The 25118-nt window shown below is 41.9% G+C and overlaps 1 protein-coding gene across 1 annotated transcript in view; it reads left to right on the top strand.

Annotated features, from left to right (window-relative positions):
* LOC142741604 (interleukin-10 receptor subunit beta-like) overlaps positions 1-21193 on the top strand; it is a 45476-nt gene extending 24283 nt beyond the window's left edge. Inside the window, exons 3-7 of the mRNA XM_075850969.1 lie at positions 7218-7381; positions 8634-8794; positions 10953-11103; positions 16450-16607; positions 19135-21193. Coding sequence (XP_075707084.1) covers positions 7218-7381; positions 8634-8794; positions 10953-11103; positions 16450-16607; positions 19135-19254 — 754 coding nt within the window. The 3' untranslated portion in view covers positions 19255-21193. The remainder of the gene's footprint in view (positions 1-7217; positions 7382-8633; positions 8795-10952; positions 11104-16449; positions 16608-19134) is intronic.
* Positions 21194-25118: the final 3925 nt, after the last annotated feature.

Below are 25118 nucleotides of genomic sequence, written 5' to 3'. Positions count from 1 at the left end.
ATTCTGTTACTGAATAATACCCCCATACTGTTACTGAACGATACCGCCACTCCATAAGCTCATAGTGACTGAATAATACCCCCATACTGTTACTGAATAATACCTTCACACCATAATCACGTAGTGACTGAATAATACCCCCATTCTTTTACTGAATAATACCGCCACATCATAACCACATAGTGACTGAATAATTATTCAAGTATTTCAAAGTATTTCTCACTTACAATTTTTGTCCTTGCTTCATGGTGGAATTTATATTCATATAACTTATGATTGTTTATATATACAGCATGCACGTATTAGTATGTTTGGTCTTCAATACATTTTTGGATGAATTTGTATTTTTGCATAGCTTGTGACTTTTTACACATTTAGTTATCTATCTATCTATCTATCTATCTATCTATCTATCTATCTATCTATCTATCTATCTATCTATCTATCTATCTATCTATCTATCTATCTATCTATCTCAAGTAGTAAATAATGGAATGAGGGGTTGGGGTATAGTGAAACATCCAGACAGGGGTATAGAAGTTCATGGCATATAATGTTCCTCTCAGTCTATGGCATGCACTAATGTAATGTCGGGGTAGGAAGACAGACAGGTGAGCCCTAAACTACCCGCCACTCAGTCCCTGCCTAATTGCACAGTCCGTCCTAGGCGACGGCCTACAACTGGGCGACGGTCCCTACGCTCACTATGTGCACGACAAACAAAACAAGACAAGGGAACACAGAAGCAAGGGAAGAAGGTCAGTTGCCTACGGCATCACCGTGAGCAACAGAGTAGTGGACGAGACGAGTCAAACCAGGAGTGTACGAGGTAACAAATGCAGAGCAAGAGAATAGTCAGTCAAGCCAGGGTCAATATGAAGCAGAGGTCAATGGTAATAGCAGGAACAGCAGAGCCAGGAAACACAAGAATCACAGGCAAAGGACAAGCAGCAAATGAAGGTATAAATAGACCAAGGGCGGGAGCTAGAACCGTCTGGCCAGGCTGTGATAGGTTCTCCCACTCCTCAGCCTACCAACCTGAGTGGTAGCAGATCGAGTCACTCTATCAGACCTAGGAACAGATGCAGACTGATTAAACACGGGCGTCGACACAGAAGCTGTGTCTGGAAGATCCTTTACAATTAACTTATTGTGCTGCTATGCCCACTGTGTTTTCTTCTTCACCCTGCAGGAATGTGTTGTTTCTCTTCCTCCTCCATGAGGCTGAAGTGCAGGAAGAGATTAGAGTCTCCTGAAGTGTGTCCCTCACTGCTGACTGTTTGGGGCATCTTATTAGGAAGTTGGCTTCATCCTCATAGACCTCCTGGTTGCACTGTTGGCACAGTCTGCTCTCCCTAGGCCTGTGGGCACTCAGTCTGTACTGGCTGGCTCAGGATCTGTCTGTCTCTTGGGTTTGGTAGTTTATCCATGGCCAGTTTGTACTTTCTGTGCAGACCCTGGTATATTGTCAGTTTCTGTGATGTGCTTATGTCGTTCCTCCAGTCCTCTTGGATCTTGTTTTTTCTCTTCTTAATTTGTCCGGACCTTAGACATCACTGCCCTACAGAAGGATCGGGGGATGATGCAGTCAAAGATTGTAAGCCAGACCGTCACTGGTGGTGTTAGATGATGCAGTTAATTCCTAGGCCCAGCTGTATCTGTCGGTCGCTGTAAGTGGGCCATTGTTTAGCATGAAGGAAGGATTGCTGGATGAGTTTCTCCTCTGGAACACCATGATGTTGGTTTTCTTTGGATTAATGGGAAGTGCTCACCTGGAGACGAATTTCTCCAGAATTTCCAGGTTGTCTTGAAGGCCTTTCGCGGTTGGTGATAGTAGCAGAAGAGCATTTACATATAATAGAAATTGTCATGGAGAGTGAGACCTGGTGCTGAGGAGGATTCCAGAGCTGTGGCCAGTTCATTGATGTAGATGTTGGAGAGCATTGGACTTAGGCTGCAGCCCTGTCTAACTCTTTGGCTCTGCTGGAAATCAGCCGTTCTACTGCCATTCACCTTCATGCTGCATCTGTTCTCTGTATAGGAGCTTCTGATGACGTCATAGGTTTTACCTCCTATTCCGCTCTCTGGCGGTTTAGGATTAGGCCCGAGTGCCACACTGAGTCGAAGGCCTTTTTAAAGTTCACAAAACAGGCGTATATCTTTCCATGTTTTGTATTGTGGACGTGGCTCTTGATGAGACTGTGTAGGGAGTAGTAGTGGTCAGTGGTGTGGTAGTTTTTTATGAACCCATCTTGGCTTGGTTGTGGACATTGATCTGGGTGAGGTAGCTCAGGAATCTCCTATTCAGGATGCTGTTAAACAGTTTCTCCAGGTTGCTGCTAACACATATCCCTTGGTAGCTGGCTGGGTTGTACCTGTCCCTGCTCTTGTCTGTAGGTCTTGGTCTAGATTTAAAGGACAAGCACAATATTTAACAATTTTGCTATTGCGGCCAATTTTTATTATTTCTGGTAAGATTCTGTCTAGGCCAATGGATTTTTACTCCTCATGGATGCGAGTCTCTCTGTTACTTCTTGCAGTGTTATTGGTGCATCCAGGTAGTTTTGGAAATCTTTAATTGTTTCCTCCATAGTCTTCAATTTTGTCATTATCTGTTTTTGTTCTTGGCTATGCTTTTTCTTCGGGATACCTTTGTATAGGTCCCTGAAATATTGGAGCCAGATGTTGCCGTTTTGGATGTGGAGGCTGTTTTTCTTACAATTTTTTTCCCATGTGGTTGTCTTGGACGGCATCTTGGAGTTGATTAAATGGGCACTAACTTTTCAAACAACTTCTGCTGATCTAATAGTATACCTAACATAAAACAACTTTGTAATTCTCTCTCTCTCTCTCTCTCTCTCTCTCTCTCTCTCTCTCACGCTGTAATGTAGATTACAGCAGTGCTTTTTATTTAGAAAAACGATTTTTACCACGTTATGAGCGATTTTAGCTTTATGCTAATTAGTTTCTTAATGCCCAAGTGGGCGTGTTTTTACTTTAGACCAAGTGGGCGTTGTACAGAGGAGTGTATGATGGTGACCAATCAGCGTCATGCACTTCTCTCCATTCATTTACACAGCAGCATCGTGTTCTTACTAGAACACGATGTGCAGCCACATACACACACATTAATGTTAATCAAGTGTCCTGATAATGAATATACATTACCTCCAGCCAGGATGTGATGTGTATTCACAATCCTGACACTTCTGAATCTTTTCTGTGAGATTTCCAGCAAGGCAATCGTAATCTCGTTTTAAATGACAGTTTACAGCGTAATCTCGCGAGATTACGATTGCCTTGCTGGAAATCTCACAGAAAAGTTGCAGAAGTGTCAGGATTGTGAATACACATCACGTCCTGGCTGGAGGTAATGTATATTCATTGTCAGGACACTTGATTAACCCCTTAACGACCAAGGACGAAAATGAACGTCATGGTCGGCTGCTAGTTCCCGCACCATGACGTTCATTTTCGTCCGCATTTCAAACTGTCACTCTGTGTAAACACAGAGTGACAGACCCGCGCTGACAGTTGTCCCCGACAGCTGAGACATCAGTCTTGCCGGACAGCGGACCATCGCCGCTGATTTCGGCAGTTAACCCCTTAAGTGCGGCGACGGATTGTCGTCGCCGCATTTAAGTGGTTTGAAGCACATCAGCAGCCCCCACGAAGTGATCGTGGGGGCTACCGATGCTTGTCACGGCAATCGGAGGTCAGATAATGACCTCCGGGCTGCCATGCACGGAAGCCTCGGAGGAACAGCCTCCGGCCGTTCCTCCTCTGCTTCCTGTCAGTGTGACAGTCACGTCACAATGACAGTTAGAGTACATCACACTACGTGTGTAGTGTAATGTACTCTAGCAGCGATCAAAGCTGCAAGACTAAGTGTCCCCTAGTGGGACAAGTTAAAAAAGTTAAAAAAAGTAATAAAAAAGTGTAAAAATAAAAGTTATAAGTTCTATAAACAATAAATGCTTTTTTTCCCTATAATAAGACTTTTATTATAGAAAAAAAATGAACACGTTAAAAAAGTAAACATATTTGGTATCACCGCGTTCGTAACGAACCCAACTATAAAACTATAATGTTATTTTTCCCGCACGATGAACACCCCAAAAAAAATCAATAAAAAACTACGACAGAATCGCAATTTTTTGGGTCACCACCGCTCCCTAAATAAAGAATAAAAAGTGATCAAAAAGTCGCATGTACCCGAAAATAGTACCAATAAAAACTTCTATCCGTCCCGCAAAAAACAAGCCCTTACACCGCTTTTTTGACTAAAAAATTAAAAAATTATGGCTCTCAGAATACGGTGACACAGAAATTTTTTTTTTTATAAATAAGTCATTTTATTGCGCAAACGCTAAAAAAAAGGACCAAACCTATATACATATGGTATCGCCGTAATCGTACCAACCCGCAGAATAAAGTAAAAACGTCATTTATAGCGTACGGTGAGCGCCGCAAAAAAAAAACCTAAAAAACGGTGTCAGAATTCCTGTTTTTTGCTCAGGATTGCAAAAAAATTGATTAAAAAGTGATCCAAAAAAATCGCATGTACCCCAAAATGGTACCAATGAAAACGACAGATTGTCCCGCAACAAATAAGCCCTCACACCGCTCTATTGATGGAAAAGTAAAAAAGTTATGGCTCTTGGAAAGCGGGGAGTGAAAATCTAAAATATGAAAGCAAAAAATGGATCAGTCCTGAAAGGGTTAATTCATTTCTAATGAAAAAAACGTATGACAACATGTTGGGTATTTCCGTACTCGGGAGAAATTGCTTTATAAAAAAAATGGTTGTTTTTTTCCTCCTTTATCCCTTGTGAAAATGAGAAAATGCAACATTTTAGTGGAAAAAATGTTGATATTAATTTTCGCGCCCTAATTCTAATAAACTCTGCAAAAGACCCGTGGGGTCTAAATGCTCACTATACCCCTAGAAAAATTCCTTGAAGGTTTTTCCAAAATGGGGTCACTTTTGGTGGGTTTTCACTGTTTTGGTCCCTCCAGTGCATTGCAAATGCGACATGGCACCGAAAACCATTCCAGCAAAATCATAAATCCAAATGGCGCTCCTTCCCTTCTGAGCCCTGCTGTGGGTCCAAACAGCAGTTTATTACCACATATGGGGTATTGTCGTAATCGGGAGACATTGCTTTACAAATGTTGGGGTGCATTTTCTTCGTTATTCCTTGTAAATAATAAAAATTTCTATGTTGTTTCAGAAAAAAAGTACATTTTAATTCTTACAGACTTATTTCAATATATTTAGCGAAAAACCTGTGTGGTCAAAATGCTAACTATACCCCTAGATAAATCCCTTAAGGGGTCTAGTTTTCTAAATGGGGTCGTTTATGGGGAGTTTCTATCGTTCTGGCGGCTCAAAGCCTCTCCAAATGTACAGTGGGGCCTAAAACATTTTCAAGCAAAATATGAGTCCTGAAAGCCTCCGGGTGTTCCCTTCCTTTGGGGCCCTGCCGTGTGTCCAAACAACGCATTAGGGCCACAATGTGGGTATTTTTGAAAACAGGAGAAAGAGGGTGATAGATTTTGGGGTGTGTTTCTTCATTTTCATGGTCGCTTTACAAAGAAATCGGTCTTCAAACAAATACTTTTATGAAAAAAGTGAAATTATTATTTTTTTCACCTGATATGCATTAAATTTAGCAAAGAACTGTGGGGTCAAAATAATTACTATACCCCTAAATAAATACCTTATGGGGTCTAGTTTTCTAAATGGGGTCGTTTATGGGGAGTTTCTATCGTTCTGGCAGCTCAAAGCCTCTCCAAATGTACAGTGGGGCCTAAAACATTTTCAAGCAAAATATGAGTCCTGAAAGCCTCCGGGTGCTCCCTTCCTTTTGGGTCCTGCCGTGTGTCCAGGCAGCGCATTAGGGCCACAATGTTGGTATTTTTGAAAACAGGAGAAACAGGGTGATAGATTTTGTGGTGTGTTTCTTCATTCTCATGGTCGCTTTACAAAGAAATTGGTCTTCAAACTGATACTTTTATGAAAAAAAGTGAATTTTTTTTTTTTTTCACCTGCTATGTATTACATTTAGCAAAAAACTGTGGGGTCAAAATACTTACTATACCCTTAGGTAAATACCTTAAGGGGTCTAGTTTTCTAAATGGGGTCATTTGTGGGGGTTTCCACCATTCTGACACCTATGAGCCTCTGAAAATCTGGCTTGGTGCAGGAAAACAAAATGTACTTCAAAATTTATAAAATTATTATTCAATTTGTAAGTCCTCTAAATTGCTGAAAATGTATTTTATTTTTTCAAAAGTGCTGCCAAAATGGAGTAAAGAGATAGAAATATATATTTAATTAAAAAAATTGTACAGTATGTGTGTACATATGTGACATATTGCAGTTAAAAATAGGGGAAAATGGTAATTTTTACAAAATTTCTTCTATTTTTTAATTAATTTCCGCAAATCGTATCAGTCTACTTTTACCACTAAAATAAAGTACAACATGTGACGAAAAAACAATGTCAGAATTACTTGGATATTCAAAACTTTCACAGAGTTATTCTCTGATAAAGTCAGACATACCAGATTTGACAAATCTGGCTTGGTCATTAAGGTACAAACATGCCCGGTCATTAAGGGGTTAAAGTTAATGTGTGTGTATGTGGCTGCACATCGTGTTCTAGTAAGAACACGATGCTGCTGTGTAAATGAATGGAGAGAAGTGTACGACGCTAATTGGTCACTGATTGGTCAGCGTCATACACTCCTCTGTACAACACCCACTTGGTCTAAAGTAAAACACGCACACTTGGGTATTAAGAAACTAATTAGCATAAAGCTAAAATCACTCCTAACGTGGTAAAAATAGATTGTTTTTCTAAATAAAAAGCACTGTTACCTACATTATAGCGCCCATCTCCTTATGTAGGACACAGGACACTTATAATGTGGTGACAGAGCCTCTTTAAGCTATAATACAGTTGATACAACTTTGATCTTTTATTCTCTAATCTTTGTGCTATGTATGATTTGTTGGGTGCCTCTTTGTCTCCCGTTTTCTTCCTGTTTCACAAGGGAACAGAGATTACACTGCCGAACTCAATAAGCGCAGAATATACAGGTTCACTTCAGTGGTAATCCATGAGATAAAATGGTTTCATCTCCTGTGTCATTGTATTACATTAGCATCATTCTGCTGCACCTAATGTGAACATTTACTTGTTTTTCAGGGATGTCAGATCTAGCAAAACGGACTATAAAACGATATGTGTAACTCAGGAACTGCAGTGTATTGCATCCGTTATTTCATACAATTCTTATGTGCGAGTGAACGCGAAGCTCCAACTCAATATATCTGACTGGGTGACCATTTATTTTGATCCCTATAGTCACAGTAAGTTACTTCGTACTTATTCTACATCCATCTAAGAACCTGCTCCATCCTTGGGGCACATAATAGCCGCTAAATATTAATTCACTAGTTCTTTGTGTATTTCTCGGTTGTGAATGAGGGTTATAACAGAATCTGAGCCTGCATCATTCGCAGCTGGTGTCAGCTGCAGCGGCCATTTAATCCCATAGATTCTGCGGTCATTAGTGGTTTGTACCCCAACAACGCGATCGAGGGGTGCAGATGGGCTGCTATGACAACCGGAGGTCTTATAATAGTCTCCTGGTCTGCTATGTATGGCAGGGCCTAATAGGCGGACAGTCAGTATAAAACTGACAAGCATAATACTCTGAATTACAAGTGTATTATATCAGCGTTTAGACTTTTAGATCTTCAAGTCCCCTAATGGGACTAAAAAAAATAAGTAAAAAATAAATGTTTTCTAAAAGTAATACAAATAAATGACCTTTTTTTCCAATATCAAGTCCTTTATTAGGCTGTGTTCACACAGAGTTTTTTGCAGGAGGAAAATTCTGCCTCAAAATTCCATTTGCGATTTTGAGGCAGATTTTGTCCTTCCTGCACGCTGTTTTTTTGCTCTCGCCCATTGAGTGCTACGGGCAAAAAACTCTGCGAAATACGCTTTCTCTGCCTCCCATTGATGTCAATGGGAGGTCAGAGGCGTAACCGAATGAAGATAGAGCATGTTCCTTCTTTCTCCCGCGAGGCTGTTTTACCACTCGCGGGAGAAAACCGCATTCCGCCTCCCATTGAAATCAATGGGAGGCATTTTTGGCCGGTTTTTGACGAGTTTTGTGGAGCGGTTTCCGATTTCTGAAAAACGGCCATTAAAAATGGATCCATTTACTTCTATGGGAGCTGTGGGGCTGTGAAAATGGGCAAAAATAGGACATGCCCTATTTTTTGATTGTCAGTATTCACGGCCCATTAACAAAAACAGCCATGTGAATACACCCATAGAACTGCATTGTTCTGAAAACAGCCGTTAAAAAAACCAAAGCAGTCTGTCACACGGTCGTGTGAATGTAGTGTCTGCATATTATTACAAAAATCTGCAGTAAAATCCACAGTGAGTGAACATACTATAAGCGTTACAATTCATCCAGTTGTCTGCCTCTTCACACCCCAGACAGGTCTGGTATTACACTGCAGAGTTCTAAATGCATCGAGTGTTTTAATACTACGCAATGCTATACAATTATATAATATTATATTTATCTGTTTTTGCATCAAGCAATTATCGAGGCTCCAGAAGTTAAAGTCTCTTCGAGGTCAGGATACCTGGATGTCAGTATCAATGGTCCTTTTGTTGGGTCTAATGATGTTTCAGTGAAGGAGAAATATGGCGAGCTTATTTACAGGGTGGCATACTGGAAAGAATCTGACCCTGCAAATGTAAGTAATGTCTGATTAAGATTCTGTTACCATGAAAAGATTGCATCCAGTATATTCACAGCTGGAGGGCTACCAGTAGACTACAATTAAGGGGAAGCTTTTGTGAGAAAATTACCCTTTTTGTGAGGATCAGCAGTTCTGTCATTATCATCAGAGGGTATTCTTACAATAAAAAGGTAAAACCTCTGTAATAAATCTGGAGGCAGATAACTCGGACAACGCCAGCTGGCCACAAGACGACAGAACTAGGCTTCACCTATAACAATTTCCTTTCCCGGGACTAACAGTGTCTCCTGGTACTCAGTTATCCCTGGGACTCACAGTAGAGCCAAATTGTGAGTCAACCGATTGTCTAAGGAAAGGGAAATATGGAGCATGTATCCCAATTCTAGCAGGAAACAGGAATACAAGAAACAGGACTCATTTATTAAAGACAGGGGTGGTTACAAGATGATGATGGATAACGACAAGTGTCGAATAATTGTAACAAAAGAATGATGGGTGATCATAACGGTCGGATGATAGCCAACACAGATGATGGGTGATGATAACTGTTGGATAATGGTAGCAAACTTATGATGAGTGATGGTAGCAAGCTGACCCTAACTAAATCACCCTATATCACTGGATCTATCAATAAGCACTGACCGTTACACCAGACACCACTAACCCTTACTGTCCCAAACACAGTCCCTATTTAAGTTGCTAATCTGCAGATACTTTCCGTAACACAACACCAAGAAAACACTAGGAAACCAAGGTAATAAAAAGCAAAACTTAAAGAGGCTCTGTCACCAGATTATAAGTGTCCGGTCTCCTACCTAATCTGATCGGCGCTGTAATGTTGATAACAGCAGTGGTTTTTATTTTGTAAAACGATTATTTTTGAGCAAGTTATGCACAATTTTAGATTTATGCTAATTAGTTCTTAATGACCAACTGGGCGTTTTTTAACTTCTTACCAAGTGGGCGTTGTACAGAGGAGTGTATGACGCTGACCAATCAGCGTCATACATTTCTCTTCATTCCAGCCTGGCTTGTTTCACTGTACAGCATGATCTCGCGAGATCACGTGGTGACGGGACTTCCTCCCACAGGTCCTTCACCGGAGCGATGGAAGAGTCAACAGACATCGCCTCCAGACGTGCCGGTACGTTTATTCGAATCTGCAGCAGCTGGAGGCGATGTCTGTTCAGTCTTCCATGGCTCCGATGAAGAACCTGTGGGAGGAAGTCCCGTCACAGAGTGATCTCACGAGATCACACTGTACAGTAATACAAGTTGAGCATGAATGAAGAGAAGTGTATGACGCTGATTGGTCAGCGTCATACATTTCTCTTTACAACGCCCACTTGGTAAAAAGTTAAAAAATGCCCAGTTGGTCATTAAGAACTAATTAGCATAAATCTAAAATTGTTCATAACTTGCTCAAGAATTATAGTTTTTCAAAATAAAAACCACTTATAAACTGGTGACAGAGCCTCATTAACAGGTTCAAAACACAGTGAAACAAGGAAAGCAGAACAGAGAACAATTGAGAAAAGATAAAACTGAACAATTCAACAAGATAAAACACTGAAGCAAACAATGACTGAGAAAATACAATACAGAGCTGGAAAAAGACTAGGCTAGCAACACATGATCTTGCACAGATTACAGAGATGCATAAAGCAAACACACATAGCATACGCTATCACCTGCGCCATACTAATGGATCCAGGAAATCTTAAGGAAAGGCAGACCAATCAGATCGCTTTCTCAAAATGAGCCTCAGTGGCTCACATCAGTGTGGTCATTTGACCTGCACTGATGAATCCGATGTGCAGCAGTTGCCTTAGCAACTGCCCCAGCTGCTGATTAATAGCTAGGAGATGACGGGCATGCCGAGCATACCTGCTCGTAACAATAACACAAAACTACACCATTGACAATAAGTGATAGAGAAAGTTCAGCTCCTCCTCCCCCCTCCTCCCTCTCTTTGCACAGTGACTACTGTCAATGAGGCTCAGTTTTCTTATGTCCAGATGTCTATAGATGCCCAAACATTTGTCTTTCTGATGACCTCTTCTGGTGCTGACCTGGAGGCATACCCTCTATTTTCTTTTTGTATATTTTCATTGAGTTTTACTATATTCTAATTTTTTCACCCATTTTCTAGGAATTAGTTGTGAGTACCACACAAAACACTGAAATTCTGCATGACTTAGACACATGGACCATGTACTGTGTGAAGGTCCAAGCCTATGTGTCTTATAATGACAAAGCTGGTGAATTCAGCCCTGTGATATGCAAGAAGACCACCAATGATGGTAAGCAATGTTCAGACCTGAACTCCAAAATACGAAACATTTAACACAGCAATATACATCAAACTGTATACCCAGTGTTGCGAAAGGAAAAGTTTTGATGCTTTAGATAAGGAAACCAAGTTTTTCAGTTTATTTGGCCCAGCTGCTAAGGTGCAATATAATTATTCTACTCTCAGGTATTTGCCCCACATTAAAGAGGAATGCCGTGATTCCCCTTGATCTTGGAAATAAAAATAAAAAATATCTTTTTGGCCTCGGCATAGAGCTTACCACAAAAAAAAAGGGAAAATAGTAACATGTAAGGGAGCATGTAACAATGTAGTCCTGAGGAGGTTTGGATTACCAAAATAGACTTAAAACAACCCTCCAGTCAAAATGGAAAATTTTACTTTACGTGGCAAATGTATATTCAACATACACTATATGGAGAGAAGTATTGGGACACACCTCTTAATCATTCAATTCAAGCGCTTCCTTCAGTCCCATTGCCACAGGTGTATAAAATTCAACACTCGCCATGCAGTCGCCTTTACCAACGTATGTGAAAGAATGGGTCGTTGTAAAGAGATCACTGAATTCCTGCCTGGTCCTGTAATAGGACGTCAACGCTGTAACAAGTCAGTTCCTGAAATTTCCTCCCTTCTAGATATTCCACCATCAGCTGTGAGTGATATTATTGTAAATTGGATTTTTGTTTAGGAACCACAGAATCTCAGCCACGAAGTGCAGACCACGTAAAGTTACAGAGCGGGGGCACCGAGTGTTGAGGAGCATAGTGCATAAAAGTCACCAACGCTCTGCTGACTCAATAACTGCAGAGTACAAAGTTTTTTCGGCATTAACATTAACACAAAAACTATGCCCTGCGAGCTTCATGTCATGGGTTTCCATGGCCGAGCAGCTGCATGCCAGCCTTACATCACCAAGCACAATGCCAATCGTCAGATGGAGTGGTGTAAAGCCCGCCGCCTCTGGTCTCTGGAGAAGTGGAAAAGTGTTCTGTGGAGTGACGCTTCTCTATCTGGCGGTCTGATGGACGATTCTGGGTTTGGTGAATGCCAGGAGAACGTTACCTGCCCGAATGCATTGTGCCAGCTGTAGAGTTTGGTGGAGGAGGGATAATGCTATGGGGTTGTTGTTTAGGGGTCGGCCTATGTCCCTTAGTCCCAGTGAAGGGAAATCTTAATGCTTCAGTATACGAAGACATTTTGGACAATTGGATACCTCCAAATTTGTGGGAACAGTTTGGGGAAAGCCCCTTTTTGTCATAAAAGCTCATGCAGGTGTAATGTGCAATTGTCCCAATACTTTTGTTCATATAGTGCACCTGGTGCCCTCCCTAAGAACGATCCTGCGGCTGTTCGTCCGTACTGGTCCTCTGTTTGTATCTTCGCAAAATGGCCGCCACAGTCTTTGATTTCCCTATACAAAGTGTTCTTAGGAAGACTGAGATCCCTACTCCCCCCCCCCCTCCACTGCCTTCTGATGAGCCAGCACCGATGACCAGAGCGCCAATGATTTAAATGTTATTGCCGCTGGTCAATAGGAGAAGGAGGGGTCGTGTCTCAGATTTCCTAAGACCGCTCTGCATAGGGTATTCCGAGACTGTGACAGACATTTTGCAAGGATGCAAAGGGGAACCAGAAGGCACAAACGGCAGGACTTTTGATGAGGAGGTCACCAGGTATGTTGACTATACATTTGCCATGCAAAGTCCAACTTTAGTGCAATGTATTAGAAAAAAAAATTGACAGTTGGACCTTCAGGTCCCCTAGTGGGACTAAAAAAAAGTATAAAAAAAGGTTGTAAAAAATATAATAAAAGTTTCAAGTAATAAAATAAAACACAATCGCTCTTTTTCCCTTATCAAGTGCTTTATTATTGAAAAAAATAAAATAAACCATACATATTTGGTATCACCGCGACCGTAACGACCTAAACTATAAAAAATATGATGCGATTTATTCTACACGGTGAACGGCGTAAAAAAAAACATAGAAACAATGCCAGAATTTCAGGTTTTTTGGTCAATTTGCCCTACAAAAATTAAAATAAAAAGTGGTCAAAAAGTCGCATGTATCCAAAAATGGTACCTATAAAAACTATAGATTGTCTCACAAAAAACAAGCCCTTATACAGCTCCGTAGATGAAAAAATTTAAAAGATATGGTTCTCACCGGTTTCTACGCTTTCCTCCCCTTTCTTCTTACTTCCCCCTATCCCTAGGGTGAAGAATTTTCCTACTTTTTCTTTCTTCCTTCTTCTCTCTTAATTGTTTGATCATCGGTTATGTTATAACCATGTTCTGTAATCGCAACCTGTTGTTCTGCAATGTCGTACATTAACCTCATTGATAGACCCCCAGGGGCCCCTTGATGTCCTTCTGCACTGTTTAGCATGTATTATGCTTGCTGCCCATTTGGGCATTGTTATCTTGATCTATTTTACTTGTGCCTTACGACAATATCTGTTATATTTGCTATTTCTATAAAACAATAAAAATTTTGGAAAAGAAAAGTTATGGCTCTCACAACATGGCGACAGAAAAATAAATTTATTTTACAAAAGTAATTTTATTGTGCAAAAAGTTGTAAAACATAAAAAAGTGCTATAAATTAGGTATCGCCGGAATCGGACTGCCCCGCAGAATAAAGTTAACATGTAGCTTATAACGCAAGGTGAACGCTGTATAAAAAAAACCTAAAACACTATACCAGAATTGCTGTTATTTGGTCACCTTGCCTCCCAAAAAATAGGAAACAAACTTATCAAAAAGTCACATGTACCACAAAATTGTACCAAGAAAAACTACAGCTCGTCTCACAAAGAAACAGCCCTCATACCACTACATCTATGAAGGAATACAATTAGTTAAGGCTCCAATAAGTCAAGAAATAAAAAATATGCAGTTGTGCCGGCCCGAGGGGAACATTTCTTCTGTTTCAAGTGGCAATTTATCAAGGCCCAAAAATTAGGGAACCAGGAAGAAGAGGACTCAAACATATCCGCTGGAAGCGAGGGCGCCCGTATTATACCAGAACACTTCCCAGCAAAATTCCCCAAACTGAAAGGTGCAGAGTGTGGACCAAAAGGTGGATAAGGAAAGATATTTATCAGTGCGACACCGGCCTGTGCCTGTGGCATATCTAGGGAAAAATTGCAATTTTTACTTTGCACCATCCGCAGCGCATTCATTTATGGAAAAGACCTGTGGGGTAAAAATGCTCACTACACCCCTTAATAAATGCCTTGAGGGGTGTAGTTTCCAAAATGGGGTCACTTCTCAGGGGTTTCTTTTATTATTTCACATCAGAGGCTCTGCAATTGTGAACCAACACTGTGTAAGTCGCCAAATTAGGCCTCAATTTTACATGGTACTCTTTCACTCCTGAGCCGTGTCGATCGTCCATGCAAAAGGTTAGGGCCACATGTAGAGTGATTCTAAAACCGGGAAACACAGCATAATAATTAGAGAGCTGTCTTGTTATAGTGGCATAAGCTGGGCACCACATATTGGCATATCTATGGAAAAAAATCCCATTTTCACTCTGCAACATGGAGTGCACAATAATTTCAGCAAAACACCTGCGGGGTTAACATGCTCACTACACCCCTAGGTGAATACCTTGAGGGGTGTAGTTTCCAAAATGGGGTCACTTCTGGGGGGTTTCCACAGTTTCGCTCCCCTAGGTGCTTTGCAAATGCGACATAGCACCCAGAAACCATTCCAGCAATATCTGTACTCCAAAAGCCAAATGCCGCTCCTTCCCTTCTGAGCCCCGCCGTGTGCCCAAACAGCACTTTATTACCACAAATGGGGTATTGTCGTACTCTGAAGAAATTGCTTTATAAATGTTGTGGTTCTTTTTTCCTTTATTTGTTGAGAAAATGAAAAATTTTGATCTAAATCTACGACTTATTGAAGAAAAAGGATTGTTTTTATTTTCACTGCCCAATTCTAAAAAAATCTATGAAACACACGTGGGGTCAAAATGCTCACTACACACCTAGATGAATTCCTCAAGGGATGTAGTTTCCTAAATTGAGTCACTTTTTGGGCGTTTTCTCTGTTTTCGTCCCTCAGGGGCTTTGCAAATGTGACATGACCCCCGCAAACCATTCCTGCTAAATTTGAGCTCCAAAAGTCAAATGGCGCTCCTTCCGTTCTAAGCCCTGCCGTGTGTCCAAACAGCCGTTTATTTCCACATATGGGGCACGGTTTTGCTCGGGAGAAATTGCTTTACAAATATTGGGGTGCTTTTTCTCCTTTAGTCCTTGTGGAAATGAGAAAAAAATAGCTGAACCTACATTTTCTTTGAAAGAATGTAGATTTTCATTTTCACGGCCTAAGTCCAATAATTTCTGCAAAAAACCTGTGCGGTCAAAATACTCACTATACCCCTAGATGAATTCGTTGAGGGCTGTAGTTTCCCAAATAGGGTCACTTTTGGGGGATGTCAACTGTTTCGTCACCGCAAGAGCCCTTCAAACCTGACATGGGGACTAAAATATATTCTAATAAAAAGGCCCCAAAATCCACTAGGTGCTCCTTTGCTTCTGAGGCCAGTGCTTCAGTCCATTACGACACTAGGGCCACATGTGGGATATTTCCTAAACCTGCAGAATCTGGGCAATAAATATTGAGTTGCATTTCTCTGGTAAAACTTTGTGTTATAAAAAAAAATGGATTAAATATGAATTTCTGGGAAAAAAATGAAATTTGTACATTTCACCTCTACTTTGCTTTAATTCCTGTGAAACGCCTAAAGTGTAAAGAAATTTTCTAAGTGCCTGTTTTGAATACTTTGAGGGGTGAAGTATTTAAAATGGCGTGACTTATTGGGTGTTTCTAATATATAAGGCCCTCAAAGCCACTTTACAACTGAACTGGCCCCTGTAAGAATTCCCTACTGTCCATTGTCAGGTGCTCCCCTTGCGGTTGTCCACTGGTTTGTTATCCCATTCTCAGGTATTCAAATGTGTGTTTCCCAGGTATTGTCATGAACATAGCTTTCCATGAAATTGTCCATAAGGGCATTTGTTTCTTTCCATGACGTTGTGATAGGACATGAACATGACAGATGTAAATATCTTTGTTCCAAAACTAATAAGGGAGGGTAGACTAGGTATACAAAACCAGTTATCCGACATTCCTACTTGTATGTGTCACAAATACTAAAGTTAAAAAAATGAATTGTCTATGTGCTACAAGCATTTTACTTGATCTTTAGGAAACTTACATAGAGTCCTTTGTTTCACCAATGGGTGTAAATTTTTTTAGTTCTGGTTTGCATATTTCTGCTTTTATAACGTGGTACTGATACTAACATTGGGCACTGTTTCCAGACAGGACACCATCATGGAAAATAGCCCTGCTGTTCCTAGGATCCATGGTTCTTGCAGTTGTTTTCATCCTTATAGTGATCGTTCTCATAATCAAGGCATATAAGATGACACGATATATATTCTTTCCATCATATTCCTTCCCACAACATCTAAAAGAGGTTTGTACCTGACCTTAAAGGGGTCCTCTGCTATGGATAATCCTTACTTGTTAGAAGGGTCCATTGACAATAAGCGATCAGCTGTAATCTGTATTGAAACTTGAGTAAGCATTCAATTTACCTGCAGCTCCACCACAGGAGAAATTAAGTATTACATAGAGCATTTTCATATCAATAGGCTGTCTGTGTAATACCGGACAGGACAGGTCCTCGAGGGTGTGAGACGCTTTTTGTTTCTGCTTTCCACTCTGGCCAAGAGATGAGGATCCTAAACCACAGACTTTAACTCAGAATTCCTTAACTGGTTCCCGACCGCTGGCTGTGTTTTTACGGCCAGCGGTCAGGGTCTTTAAAACCTGAGCCATAGACTTTTTACGGCTCGGGTTTTAACTTGCTGCCCGAGCGATCGGGCAGCTGAATGTGGGTCTCCGACTGTCAGTGACTGCCGGGGACCCTGAGGAGAGGATAGAAGCAGCTTTTGCTGCTTCTATCTTCTCTGATCACTTGTACACAGCGCTCAATGAACGCTGTGTATAGGAATAGAGACAGCAGCGGCGCTGTCTCTATTCCTCCCGGTGATCATGTGACTGGTCACATGATCGCCGGGTGCCGTTACTGACAGATTGCTGTTGGGTCTAACTAGTCCCAGCACAGCCCTATTAGTGGCAATAGTCACTATAAGAGGGCTGATTTCCCCTGTAACTGGGGCTGCTGTGCAGCTCCAGTTACAGTGGAAAAGCATGGTGTAAAAGAAAGAAAAAAAATATATAAAGTTCCCCAAAGGCCTTTTTTGACCTTTGAGGGACAGACCATAGGAATAAAAAAATAGTAAAGTAAAGTGCAAAAAAAAAATAATAATAAATACACATAAAATACCCACCCCAAAAAAAACGTTCCCCCCCCCCGCCAATCATTGTTGTAACGCTAGCACTGGCCCAATTACCCTAATATAGACATGTAATATATTACAATTTGCGGTAGACAATGACGATAACGAATAAACAGTCTATTTTAGGGTAAAACTATGTTATTACCAAAAAAAAATAGCTGAAACGTAAAAAAGCTTATTTTTTTACTATTATTTTCAAACTTTAAGAATAAAAATTCAAAAATAGCAAAAAGGATGTGTATAAAAACGATAAAAAAAGAAACCTGCATTGTCTACGGAAAAAAACATCGAAAAAGTCACGTCGTTAGCCCAACAAATAAAAAAGTTATAGCCATTTAACTAACACGTGCTAAAAATGGCTAAACAGTGTCTGGTCCTGAAGGCTCAAAATAGCCCGGTCCTGAACTGGTTAATAGGGTATATGAAGATTGTTTTTCTAAACTACACAACCCCATCAGAGTACCAGAGGATCCTCCAGTGGGCCTAGGTTCTGACATAAAAATGGGGTCAAAAGATCCAGCAGAAGACAACTAAATTTAGAAGTGACATTTGAGTCAGTCACTTGTCAATAGGGTCTATTTTTATTTATTAGACCTTATTGATATGTCTTGTGTACAATGATGACAACAAAGATTATGATGCATGTCCACATCAAAAGTGGACCTGCACATGTTCTGTAGAGATGGATGGTGGGCCTCAGAATCATCTCCTCTGGTGGTCCCCAGGAACACCAATCTGATGTTGATGATGTCGTCAAAGTGTCTACTTGACCAATGTAACGGTACCAGTTTGGTTGTAGACGTGTACGGATGGAGACCACTGGTCTAGAGCATGAACCTTTTCTCCTAGATGGTCTTTAAGCCTCTTGGATGATCGCGAAGGCGAAACATATGTTCACTAGAATTTATCCTATTACATATCCTGTCCCTTGAGTAAATGGGGCACCGTACCCAGGGGGGCTTTTTTGTGGTCCAAATGTAACCACTAGTTTAGTACAGTTGGGCCGGTACTAGATGGCGACTACATCGTCATTTGTCTCACTTTGGGTCACGCTTCAGTAGAACTGGAGTAGATATGACGCACAACCCTCCCTTTACTTATTTTGGACGGCCACTGTCTCAGGACTGTTACAATTTGTGCGAGAAAGTAAGTGGATACTTAATTGTGATATTATTTAATTAAAATCGACTAAAATACATTTCAATTAATTTGTAGGGCTACACTACAATACTCCGTGCAGATAACCCTATACTAGTATGTAGATAGATAGACAGACAGACAGACAGACAGACAGACAGACAGACAGACAGACAGACAGACAGACAGACAGATAGATAGATAGATAGATAGATAGATAGATAGATAGATAGATAGATAGATAGATAGATAGACAGACAGACAGACAGACAGACAGACAGATAGATAGATAGATAGATAGATAGATAGATAGATAGATAGATAGATAGATAGATAGATAGATAGAGAGAGAGAGAGAGAGAGAGAGATAGATAGATAGATAGATAGATAGATAGATAGATAGATAGATAGATAGATAGATAGATAATGATTTTTTAGTCGTTGTGTGATCTATATTTTTCAGATATTCGTGCCTAACTTTTGGATTTGTTTCTCTTGCAGTATTTGAACAAGCCCTTCTACAACACGTCTTACCTGTCTCCTCAGCCTACAGAGGAATGTGGAGAATCGTGTGAGCAGCTGACATTTGTATCAGAAGAGACAGAAGAGAAAGATACATGACAGCAATTCTGTTTTTCTCCGGCCCCTTTTAATTACTGATAAGGCTGTGTTCACACTTCGTGGTCAAAATGCATTTTGTGGTGCAATTTATTCTCAAAAAGGCAAATTGACCACGATGTGTGAACACACCCCAAATGCCTCATTGTACAACCTCTGGGTCATCTACTGCAGGCCGGGTGATATTTATTGGCATGCTCCAGCCAGGGGGCTATTTTTTGATTGTTGAGGCTGGCTACCCAGTCCACTATTTATGCTCCTGTAATTAGACTTTGGATACATTTTATGAGTTTGGGACAGCTCCAATTTTTGTTCAGTGCCCTCTGCAGACCCGGAGATCAGATACTGGGCTATATGGGCATTAGCATATTTTCTATCTTTACCGTTTACATTTTGTGTGTCCTCTAGAGTAGTGTATGTCACAGCCGCAGTCCTCAAGTCCCCCAACCAGTCATGTGTGCAGGATTTCCCATAGAGAGCTCACATGTAGCTATTTCTGATGCATTGACACTAATAACCTGTGCACTATTAGGCCTTGTTCACACGGCGTGTATTTGTCACGTTTTACGTGTCGAAAAACGCATAAAAAAGGATTCTTTAATCTTCCTATTGAAATCAATGGAAAAACGCATTGTAGTGCATACGACGCGTTTTTTAACGCGTGTGTTTAAAAACGCGTTGTGCAAAAAAAGAAGCATCAGGTCAATTCCTTGTTCCGAAAACACGGCGAAAATGAACCTAATTCCTATAGTCAATGGGAGTTCAACGCGTTTACACATCTTTTTTTTTTAGCGCCATGTGAACAAGGCCTAAAAGGGCATTGCCTCACTTAAGGGCCTGTGCACACAGAGCTTTTTCATGTGGATTTTTACCTGCCTGCACGCCATTTGCCGCATTCCTTGTGGCAATTTCCGGCCGCGGCCATTGAGTGCCGCGTGCAAAAAATGCAGCGAAAAACACTTTGTCTGCCTACATTTCTCTTGCAGGGGCCGCTGTATGGCTGGCCGCAAGTTTCCCCCGGTGATCGTCTGTTATCGCCAGGGGAACTTGTTAAAGCAGGAGAAATCTTCAATACATAACTAATTGAGAGGGGGGGGGGACTTGAGATGAGTAACACTGATCCTAGGTCTGGTGTCGCTGACTTTTTTTTAATGATGTGCTATTTTTATATTGGCCTAGATAGTTATTTACATTACAATGTTAAGAATTAAAGGGGTATTCACACCGCTAAAATACAACTGAAAGTAGTAACCTAAATGTTGAAAAATAAATGTAAATTCTGCTACATTCCCACGGACCACAGCTGTGATGTCACTACAGATGACATCACCTGTACAGGCAGCGATTGGCTGACACAATCATAAGAATTTTTTACATTCGGGGCCATTTTCAAGTGTTTTTAACATTTTCATATATATCTCAACCTGTTGGCTCTGGGTGGTCCACCTAGCGCTCCCTACTAATGACATTGGAGCGGAGCAGCTCATTTTAGGCCTCTGCTTTATTTCTACTACTACTTTTCTCCTATTCATTTTCCTCAGGTCTCATTGAGACAGGCGTATTGTACCCACCCGTGTTTAACTAACCGTATTCTGGATATAACCGCAGGGGTCCTGGTTGTCACATCCCGATAATACACCTGTCTGAAAAGGCCGAACTTTAATCCTTAGGGCATGCCCACACGTGGCGGATTTCCTCCGCAACTGTCCGCATCAATGGCGCACAGAATCTGCGTTTCAGATTCTGCGGCGGATCTGCCCAAAATGTGCAGTAAATTGATGCGGACTAGCTGCTGCGGACTGCGGGAAAAGTGCTTCCCTTCTCTCTATCAGTGCAGGATAGAGAGAAGGGCCAGCACTTTCCCTAGTGAAAGTAAACGAATTTCATACTTACCGGCCGTTGTCTTGGTGACGCGTCCCTCTTTCGGCATCCAGCCCGACCTCCCTGGATGACGCGTCAGTCCATGTGACCGCTGCAGCCTGTGATTGGCTGCAGCCGTCACTTAGACTGAAACGTCATCCTGGGAAGCCGGACTGGAGACAGAAGCAGGGAGTTCTCGGTAAGTATGAACTTCTATTTTTTTGACAGGTTGCTGTATATTGGGATCGGTAGTCACTGTCCAGGGTGCAGAAACGGTTACTGCCGATCGCTTAACTCTTTCAGCACCCTGGACAGTGACTATTTACTGACGTCTCCTAGCAACGCTCCCATAATTACGGGAGCCTCATTGACTTCCTCAGTCTGGCTGTAGACCTAGAAATACATAGGTCCAGCCAGAATGAAGAAATGTCATGTCAAAAAAGCAAGACGCATCCGCAGCACACATAACATGTGCATGACAGCTGCGGACTTCATTGCGGAATTTAGAATCTCCATTGAAGTCAATGGAGAAATTCCGCCATGAGTCCGCAACCAGTCCGCCACTGGTCCGCAACAGACAGAGCATGCTGCGGACACCAAATTCCGCTCCGCAGCCTATGCTCCGCAGCGGAATTTTCTGCCTCGTCTAAACGAAGCCTACTAAAAAGAAGTGGAAGGCAATGGAGAAACGGCTCCGCTGCGGATTAATGCTGCGGAGTGTCCGCAGCGGAATTCAAGAGCAATTCCGCCACGTGTGGCTTTGCCCTTATTCTTTTCGTCTTTTCTCCACTTTATTGCCTTACCGCTGGCATTCAAGCCTTGTTTCTCTTGGTAAGTAAAATCTTTTACTCCTATATCTTTAACCTCCTGTCGCTTGCTGATGCTTCTCATCTGGTTTCTTATGACACACATAGAACATTTTCCTTAGTTTAGTACGCAGTAGCTGTTGCGGTCTCCTAGAGCGCAGATGTCTCCTTTCACGTGACAGCAGTCTCCTGGGATGTCTAGTCTCTATAGAGACTTCCGGGAGTGTTATGTTTCCTGACCACATGGATGGAGGCAGCAATATCTATTTCACACTAATGTAAATTTGCATTTAGATCTCCAACCTGTGGCTCTCCAGCTGTTGCAAAACTATAACTCCCAGCGTGTTTGCATGCTGGAAGATGTAGTTTTGCCACAGCGGGAGAACGTTGCCCTGGACATTTCATATACCCTCATGTTATTTTATATAAATGCGTAGCTCTGTTGTATATCCTAATTTATAACTTAACTTAAAGGGGTTATGTGGGGACCAAAAATAATTAGCAGTGTAGTCCCTGCAGTATGTGATACACTCGCCCCGCTGTACTCCATGTATAAGCAGTAGTACAGCAAGTACATACAGTACAGCAAGTACATACAGTACAGCGCGGCCGGTCACATGACGAAGAGTCGTATCGTCATCAAAGAAGGCTGTGCAATTAGACTTCCGTTCCCCCGGGAGCGCTATAAAAATCTATGAGAATCTCAGAATCAGCGCGACGGGGACCGGAATGTATATTAGCGAGTACTCACATACTGCAGTGTCTACACTTCTAATTGTTTTTGGTCCCCACATAACCCCTTTAACTGGTTCCCGACCGCTGGCTGTGTTTTTACGGCCAGCGGTCAGGGTCCTTAAAACCCGAGCCATAGACTTTTTACGGCTCGGGTTTTAACTTGCTGCCCGAGCGATCCGGAAGCTGATTGTCGGGTCTCCGGTCAGTGACTGCCGGGGACCCTGAGGAGAAGATAGGTGTCTGGTCCTGAAGGCTCAAAATAGCCCGGTCCTGAACTATTTAATATGTGGTAAATCTGACTTGTTGGTAACTTTGTCTTTCAGTCCTTGATGTTTTGTAATTGTCTTAATTTATTTACACTGTAATTACTTTTAAAACATTTCAATAAAAAATAAAATGTATATGCAAAACTTAATATGTCTACAAAACAACTGCAGTCACTTGTATCTCACCAACATGTATTGGAGCGCGGTGCAGCATTCATATCTGGTCTCTGGTTTGGTCTCCCATGCACACTCTACGGTCAGTGTCCCAGAATTCCAATTAAAGGAATGTTTCAGGCAAAACGGATGATACACTAAGTGCAGGGACTGAGGGGGTGGGGCATGACACTGTAATTCCTTCCTTAGTGTTCTCTTAATCCTTGTGTCATGCACCGCCCCCTCAGACCCTGCACGAAGCATGACACAGAACTCCTAAACAAGTGTTTGGAACGTGGGATGAAAATTAGAGCATCATATAGAACATGCAAATGCCATGTTCACACGGGTTGGATACGTAGTCCGCATGGTTTCCGAACAAGAACCCGCAGGGAAATACGGACAGATATTTGCACCATTTATTGTGCGGATATTCGGCTGAAGTGACTGCTACGGAAAACGGCTGACAGAAAATATAAGACTATACTCACCCCTCCTGACTCTTCCATAGCAATGCGGCCGTGCTGCCCTGGCGGGTTTCTATACAACCTGCCTCCTGTGATGTTTTATCATGTGACTGCTGCATTGGTCCCATGTGATGAAACGTCATCACAGGAGGCTGTCTATGTACAGATCAGCGATGCATTTTCATGGGAGCATCAGGAAAAGAGAGTATGGTCTGTTGGAATATATAATTATTTCCTTTTCAGATCTTGTGTAATTTGCTACAAAAATGCATCTAAATCGCAACAAATTCCGCAACATTTGTCACTTGTTGCGGATCTTTACTTCCCCGTTGATCTTAATGTGAAATATATGTAACAAATCTGTAATGACTCCGCAACTTACTGTATATTGACAGGCTGCACTGCATGTCAATTTCGGAACATTTTCTCTGGAACATTTTTTGTGTGGATGATCTTTTTTATAAATCTCATTCACTTTGCTACTAATGAAATATGCTACAGATTTTCGGCCGGCAAATCTGGACAGAAAATCTGCAGAATATCCCTAAGGCCTGATTTACACGAGCGTGTGCGTTTTGCGCACGCAAAAAAACGCAGCGTTTTGCGTGCGCAAAAGGCACTTGACAGCTCCGTGTGTCATCCGTGTATGATGCGCGGCTGCGTGATTTTCGCGCAGCCGCCATCATAGAGATGAGGCTAGTCGACGTCAGTCACTGTCCAGGGTGCTGAAAGAGTTAACTGATCGGCAGTAACTCTTTCAGCACCCTCGACAGTGAATTCCGATCACCATATCGAGTAACCTGTTTAAAAAAAAAGAGGTTCGTACTTACCGAGAACTTCCCGGCCGTTGCCTTGGTGACGCGCCTCTCTTGACATCTGGCCCCACCTCCCTGGATGACGCGGCAGTCTATGTGACCGCTGCAGCCTGTGCTTGGCTTGTGATTGGCTGCAGCTGTCACTTGGACTGAATTGTCATCCCGGGAGGTCAGACTGGAGGAAGAAGCCGGGAGTTATCGGTAAGTCAGAACTTTTTTTTTTTTTTACACGTTCACGTATATTGGGATCGGAAGTCACTGTCCAGTGTGCTGAACCAGTTTAACTCTTTCAGCACCCTGGACAGTGACTGTCTCCTGCCGGGTTCGGTCAAAACTAGTTCGGCCGTACCCGGTGAAGTTCGGTTCGCTCATCTCTAACACACTCCGTTCGGATGTTTGTAAACAGAAAAGCACGTGGTGCTTTTCTGTTTACATTCAGTTTGACAGCTCTTGCGCGAATCACGCAGTTCGCACGGAAGTGATTCAGTGCGACCTTCGTGGTTTTCCCGCACCCATTGACTTCAATGGGTGCGTGATGCACGAAAAACGCAGAATTTTAGAACATGTCGTGAGTTTTTTTCAGCGCACTCACGCTGAGCAAAACTCACGGACTGTCTGCATGCCCCCATAGACTTGTATAGGTCCGTGCGACCCGCGTGAAAAGCACGTATATCACGTTCGTGTAAATGAGGCCTAAGTGTGAACATCCCCTCAAGGTTTTTTTTCGGCGATATTTAAAAGACAGGCTGCATGCAAGAGATGTGC

Source organism: Rhinoderma darwinii, chromosome 2, assembly GCF_050947455.1.
Source record: "Rhinoderma darwinii isolate aRhiDar2 chromosome 2, aRhiDar2.hap1, whole genome shotgun sequence".
Lineage (NCBI taxonomy): Eukaryota > Metazoa > Chordata > Amphibia > Anura > Rhinodermatidae > Rhinoderma > Rhinoderma darwinii.
Note: the sequence above shows the minus strand (reverse complement) of the source record. Positions and strands in the feature narration are given on the sequence as shown.